Source organism: Propithecus coquereli, unplaced genomic scaffold (assembly GCF_000956105.1).
Source record: "Propithecus coquereli isolate 6110/MARCELLA unplaced genomic scaffold, Pcoq_1.0 Scaffold52, whole genome shotgun sequence".
Taxonomy (NCBI): domain Eukaryota; kingdom Metazoa; phylum Chordata; class Mammalia; order Primates; family Indriidae; genus Propithecus; species Propithecus coquereli.
In genome coordinates this window covers 1,145,240-1,152,206 of record NW_012151063.1, presented here as the reverse complement: position 1 = coordinate 1,152,206, position 6,967 = coordinate 1,145,240, and the positions used below count along the sequence as shown (strand labels likewise).

General features: G+C 52.9%; 1 protein-coding gene across 1 annotated transcript in view; it reads left to right on the top strand.

Annotated features, from left to right (window-relative positions):
* The first annotated feature begins 976 nt into the window (after positions 1 to 976).
* Positions 977 to 6,967, top strand: part of ARSD (arylsulfatase D) — a 25,057-nt gene continuing 19,066 nt past the window's right edge. Inside the window, exons 1-3 of the mRNA XM_012656797.1 lie at positions 977 to 984; positions 1,981 to 2,142; positions 6,060 to 6,181. Coding sequence (XP_012512251.1) covers positions 977 to 984; positions 1,981 to 2,142; positions 6,060 to 6,181 — 292 coding nt within the window. The remainder of the gene's footprint in view (positions 985 to 1,980; positions 2,143 to 6,059; positions 6,182 to 6,967) is intronic.

Below are 6,967 nucleotides of genomic sequence, written 5' to 3'. Positions count from 1 at the left end.
CCCCCCGTTCTCTAACGCCCGCCCCGTTTCGTCCCCACCTCCCCGCCAAGAGCGCCCCGCCCGCGCACAAGGGCCCTGTCCCCAGAGGACGGCTGTGTCCCCGCCCCACTCACTCTACGACACGTCCTGTCTCGCCCTCGGGGACCACCCCCGTCCCTCCCCGCCCCAGCACGGCCGCGTCCCTTAAACACGCCCGGAGACGCACCGCTTGGTCTCGCCGTAACCCCCCCACCCAGCCTTTCTAAGACGCGCCCCGTCCCGCCCCCAGCCCTGTCGCCGCTCCCCGCCCCTGCACGGCCGTGTCCCCCTGTACTCTTTAACACACGCCCCGTCGCTCCCCCGGCTCTACCTGCACCCCCAGGAGCGGTGCCCTGGCGGCGCCCCCAGGCTCCCGACGGCCGTGGCACCGGGGCGCATCGGGGAACCCGCCGGCTCGGGGGCGGGGACCTGCCGGGGGCTCTCGACTCGGGATGCGGCCCACTGCCGCCCCGCGGCCCTGCTGTGTCCGGGGCGGGGACAGCCCAGGACCGCCCAGGCCGCGCGAATCCCTTTTGCGCACCGAGGCTAGTGAGCGCCCGGCCCTCCTGGGCCTCAGCCCCTTTTCAGCCCGCCTTTCAGATCTTTGCAGTAACCGTTTTGCCAGACCGGCTGCGCCGTAGCTCCCGGTACTGCCTGGGAGTACTTTTAATCCAATGTTTATGCTTTTAAAATATAGGCCGCCCCCCTGCTCCGACCGTCCCCGGGCTCCGTGGATATTTGGCGGCAGGCCCGGGCGGGCCATGGTCAGCCGACCGGCCCGGGGGCCCCTTGGCCACAGGGCAAAGGAAGGCACCAGGCTCTGACGGCAAACGCTTAGCGTTTTAGGCTTGCCCTGTACTGAGAACGGAACTAAAGAAACAGCAATACAAGAGTGTGGATTAATTCAGTGCCGGAAATCAAACTCTCACAGACCATGACTTTCAAAACAAAAGACAGCATGTTCAGGTTTGCTGCGGTGTGTTTTATCATGTAAACAGTTGGTACAATAGGCATCTTAATATAGATGCACTCACTAACTACATGTGTTTTCGTTTTTATTTTTTTTTTAGAGACAGAGTCTTGCTCTGTCACCCTGGCAGGAGTACAGTGGCGTCATCATAGCTCACTGCAGCCTGGAACTCCTGGGCTCAAGACATCCTCCTGCCTCAGCCTCCCGAGTAGCTGGGACTACAGGCCCACTTCATCATGCCCAGCTAGTTTTTGTTTTATTTTTTGTAGACATGGGGTCTTGCTATGTTGCCCAGGCTGGTCTGGAACTCCTGGCCTCAAGAGATCCTCCCACCTCAGCCTAACAGTGAGCTGGGATTACAGCCGTGAGCCACCACACCAAGCCACTAATTACATCTTAATTTACTGGCAAGACATAAGCCTCCCTAGCAAGCTGGTTTGGGTCAAAAGACAAAATTACAACAAATTTAAGGATGGAATGAGCTTTAACTTGTGATTCCAGAATCCGGCAACTGCTTGTGCTATAAAATAAGAATGAGTGTTCCACTGACCCGAGAAGAGGAGTTTGGTTTTGCAGGCAGGAAAGGGCTCAAGAAAGCAGAAATAAAGAATAAAAAAGCGGATTGTTCATTTCAAAGTCATCTTTCTCATAGGGTCAAAGCAGAAGGGACTGTCTTATGCCAGCTTAGTAAACCAGACCCATTCTGATCAGTCGCTGTGAATCTCCCGGTGTTTGGAAAACGGGCCCCTTTTGGAGTTCAGCTCCATGGTGCAAATTCGCACAAGTGACTCCATTCTGGTCTGGTCTGGTCTGGTCTTCAGGTCCTTGTTGCAGGGGCTCAGGCCAAAGCAATGCCCTCCCCAAAAATCTTGTTCAACATCTTAATTTAGTGGTAAGAACTGTGCCTTCCCGTCCGAGCGACTTGGCTGGAAATGCCCGTTTTCTGTGCCAAATCCTACAGGTTCATTTCTGCCTTCCGTTTTTCCCTCCAGGGACTCTTTGGCAGTTCTGCTGTGTGTATATTTGCTGCTGGGGACGTGTGAACTTCCAGCGGCAGCGGCGGCAGCGAACGCCTTTAAACCAAATATTCTACTGATAATGGCAGATGACCTGGGCATTGGAGACCTTGGTTGCTATGGGAACAATACACTGAGGTACCGTTGCTGAAGTTATGGGTGGTGTGTGTCCACGTGCTTGTGACCGAAGGGTACATTTCAAACCTGCCTGTAGAAATTAGGAAAATTCCTTCGTGCCTCAGAACTCAACACCAAAAAACATCGTGTTCCAGCAGGATAACAGGGTCTTAAACCTTTCAAACAACATGGAACTGTGGAGAGTGGGTGGGTGTGTTCGTTTCCAAGGGCTGCCCTGATAAATGACCACAACAGGAATGTGTCCCCTCCCAGTCCCGGAGCCCAGGAGTCTGAGACGTGGGTGTCTCGGGGCCGCGCTCCCTCCGCAGGCTCCAGGGGAGGCTCCTTCCTGCCTCTTCAGGCTCCTGGGGGCTCCAGGCGTCCCTGGGCTTGTGGCCGCGTCGCTCCAGTCTCTGCCTCCGTCTCCACGTGGCTTCTCCTCTGTGTCTGTGTCTCCTCTCCTGTCTCTTAGGAGGACACCTGCCATTGGGTTTAGGGACTTCCCTAATCCAGGATGGTCTTATCTCAGGATACAGACTTAATGACATATCCAAAGACCCTAATTTCAAATGAGGTCCCATTCTCGGGTTCCAGGAGTTAGCACGTTGACAGATCTGTTTGGGGATGACCATCTAGCCCCCTGCATCAGGGACATGCACAGAGTAGGTAACCGTCTGTGTCAGTTCAGCAGCTGAACACTTGAGCGGTGGTCACGTGTTTTTGCAACAGGAGAGAAGGTGAGAAAGGTCCGCATGCCACTTTGTGGGCTTTTCTCTTAGGAAGACCGCCCCCAAATCAAGGATGTGTCTACCTCCCAGTAGCTGCCACTCTGTGGACCAGTCCTTACAGAGCAGGACTCTCCCTGTGTGATGGTCACAGCAACACGTGTAGAAATCGACCCTGTACCCCGGCATCCCCCTCCCGGCCCCCTGAGCAGTTCCAGTTACAATTCACAGAACACAGGACTCGCCTGTTTAAAGTGTACTGGTCAGTAGCTTTTAATACATTCACGGACTCGTGCACCTATCACCACGAAACACCGCCGAACATTTCCGTACCTTCAAACGAAGCTTGTACCCCCTTAGCCATTGCTGGCTGTCATGGACTCCATCATGCCATGCAAATTCACGTTGAGTCCTAACTCCCAGGACCTCAGACTGTGGCTGTATTTGGAGAAAGGATCTTTAAAGAGGGGTCTCTGGGAAGCCGGATCCCCAGGAAGTGCAGGGTCTGCAAGCTGCACCTTTCGAAGCAAAAGCGTGAGGGGCCCCTCTGGGACCTAGAGTCTAGGTCGTTAAATGCGAGAAAAGCAATCTTAGGGGAAAGAGTGTTGTCCTTACAGGGGGGCGCTGCCATGTGCAGAAAGTGGACGGATGGATGAGAACCGTTGGGAAGTCTGTGGTCCACACAGACAGACTCCTGGTGTGCAAGACGCTTGCGTGCAAACCCCCAGAATGGCTCTGTAAGGGAAGTATTTAAGTCACGGGGGTTGGGCGTCACCCTGCTTTGGCGTTGATGGACTGCGTAACCTGAGACAGGAACCTTCCAGCTTTACTTGTCTCCTATAAATTGGGTGCTGACTTCACTGGCTAAGAAATTATCAGGACAAAATATAACTCAGGGTGTCCGGAAGGTCTTCACGTGGCTTTCCTTGTTGATAGCTTCACCAGGATAAGTCCTACAAAGTTAAACATCTTTTGAACATTTCTTCCTGTCTCCTTGTTTTACACTAAGTTGCTTTGAGGATATCAAAGGATACATTTTATTTTTTTATCTTTATTCCCCCTCACCCCCCGGGGCAACATTTGCCATCTTCCATGAGAGAGATTGACACACACACACACACACACACACACACATTAGAATTCAAAATGTATTCTTCAACATTTGCAGAACCATTTAAGTTTACAAAGGAAAGTTTGTGCCGGCACAACATCGTTGGGGAGTGTGTAGCATTTATCCACCTGAAGTTATCAGAGCGGAAAACCCACACTAGGACTTTGGAACACCCCCTGGGCTCAGTGGCATCATTGTTCAGTGGATCTACCTTCCACCCCTTCACGATCCATCTTACTTCTCCGTCCACAAAACCCGTGAACGGGAGCCTTCCGGGAATCCTAGCATCCCCACTCTCCAGCGGTCTTGAACACAGGATGTTAGACAGTGGTTTCTAAATGAAAATGGCACCCAATGGCTTCACGACAGGGGGACGTCCGCACCTCTCAAGGAAATCCCGGGTCACTTCTGCGTCCCGGTCCTGCAACCTTGGAGCTCCACCCCTCGGTGCTCTCCCCTGGGGTCGTGTTCTGTGCTCACGGACCACCCTCGACTCTCGGCAATGCCCTCCACCAACACTGGTGGCTCAGCAAGGAGGGCCACCCCCTCGCTACCCTGCAGAGATACCTTAGGCCACTGGGCCATCAGCCTTTGGCCCACCTGCCCTCTGACTCTCGCATTTTCTCTCTGCTGGTTAAGCTGTCCCCGGAGAAGTGTGGTGGTGTGGGCAGGAAAGGGCGAATCTTCGATTCCATTAGGAAGAGCTCTTCCCCAGCTTACAAGCTAACCGTTCACCTCACAAAGGGGCAGCAAAGCTCCAACGGGCGCAATTTAAGCGGGCGAGCGGGCTAGCCCAGGCAGACAGCAAGACTCGGGGGATCCGAGCAGACGGTCTACAACTCACAGCTCAGCGAGCAGCAGACACATCAGCCTAGAGTTCTGGTCCCTGGCCGCCGGGACCCGCGGGATGACGCGGTGAACTTAGCTAGCGGCTCTGCATGCCGTGGGTTTTGCTGCAGCCGAGGACCCCAGACAAGGGCTCAGCACCTTTCCTAGCAGGTAGCATGCAAGGTGGTCCCTGGCCCTGAGAGCGAGCAGTTGTCTGTGAGTCACACTGTGGTCACCGTGACATATTGAATCCCCTATGTGCTTGGCTGCAGAAGCAGCTCAGGGCCAGAAGACCCTTTGGTTTGGTGCGATTAGTAATGCTTTGTGTCATTCTCTCAAGAAGGGTAGTTCCTTTTGTCTCACTGTGAGGTAGCGTTTCTCACACTCGGCACTGTTGGCGTGTGGGCTGGGTGGCTCCTTGCTGTGTTGCTCTGCTGTGAACTGTGGTGTGTTGAGCAGGGTCCCTGGGCTCCACCCACGAGATGCCAGCGGCACCCCCTCACTCACACAGCTGTGACACCAGTAATGTCTGCAGACATTGCCAAGTGTCTCCAAAGCTGCCCTCAGTGGAGAACCACTGCAATACATAACAGAGCGATTTTCTAAAGCATTGCTCCAAAATAGAATATGTTGCTGCATCTCCCATTAACCAGACACCTGGCAGCCTCTTTCCGGGGTTACTCTAAGGAGGGTTTCCTTGTAGGATAGCGGATTGAGTCAGCTGCCTTTGGGGTTCCTACTTGTAATGAGAATTCTGACTCTGCTTTTTCATGTTTGGCTGCTGAAAGGTTTTAGGGCTCCTTCCTCCCTCCTCCTTTGTGTTCCACGTCTGGATGAGCTGATGAAGAATCCAGGTGCTGATGGCAGATTCAGACCACAAAAACCCCTGCCCTTGCACGGGAACACTCATCCCAGCCCCACACCTTCAAAACAATAAAAAACAAAAGAAAACTTTCTTTTCCTTATACCATTTCAGACCAGCTTGGGAGGACTCCCCTGTTCTCCCCAGATAGACGGGCTAGATAGATACATAGACGTATGTGAGCCATAGATCCTGTCCCGCACTTTTCGTGTGTGTGCGTGACATCATCCATCTCCACATCCAAGCCAAACCCCAGGTAGGGGTCCATCTGCCTCTACAAGTAACAGTCAAACGCCATGAAGTCCCTGTAGTAAGACAAATGCAATCTGTTCTGATGCCTTTAAATTCAGAGATCTGCTGACGTTGAGAGCCCACCTCCTTTCTGACAGTAGCATTTGTGTGGTTTGCTCAGGACCCCGAATATCGACCGCCTCGCAGAGGAAGGCGTGAGGCTCACCCAGCACTTGGCAGCCGCCCCGCTCTGCACACCAAGCCGCGCCGCCTTCCTCACAGGGAGACATTCCTTCAGATCAGGTTGGTGTCACAGGGACGTCAGAGAAAAGGACATGTCTGTGTCCTCTCACTTTATTGTCTCTGATAATTGGGTCCCCATGGTTGAGATACAGGGAAAAGCAGTAAGAACACAATCTGCAGTTTTGTCATCTTCCTTGAATTTATGTAAAGAATATTACAGTATATACAGACACACAAAAGTTGTGATTATTGGGAATCCGCAAGACTGGGACTCTCCAGGGGTAGCTGATCGTGTCTGGCATTTAGTTTTTCTCTTCGAATATTTGAGTTGATATTGAGGTGAAGTCCTAAGTTCAGATGGGCTCTGGGTGGGTGCGGCCGGCTGAAAAATGCCCCCCAAAGGTGCCCACCTCCTAATGACTGGAACCTGTGACTGTGGGACCTTAGGTGGCAAAAGGGACTTTGCAGATGTGATTAAGGTGACGATCTTGAGAAGCAGAGATTTTCCGGGGTTATCCAGGTGGGTCAGATGTAATGCCAGGGGTCCTTCCCACACTGAGGTAGGAGGGTCATAGTTTGAAAAGGTCACATGAGTACAGAAATGAGAGTTTGGCATGATGCCAGGAAGAGTCATGAACCAAGGAATGCAGGGAACCTCTAAAAGTAATGATAGATGACAGATAGATGAGATACATGGATGGATGGATAGATAGATGGACTGGATGGATGGATGGATGGATGGATAGAGGGATGGATGGATGCATGGACCAGATGGATGGATACATGGATGGATGGACTAGATGGATGGATAGATGGATGGATGGGTAGATGGACGGATGGATGGAT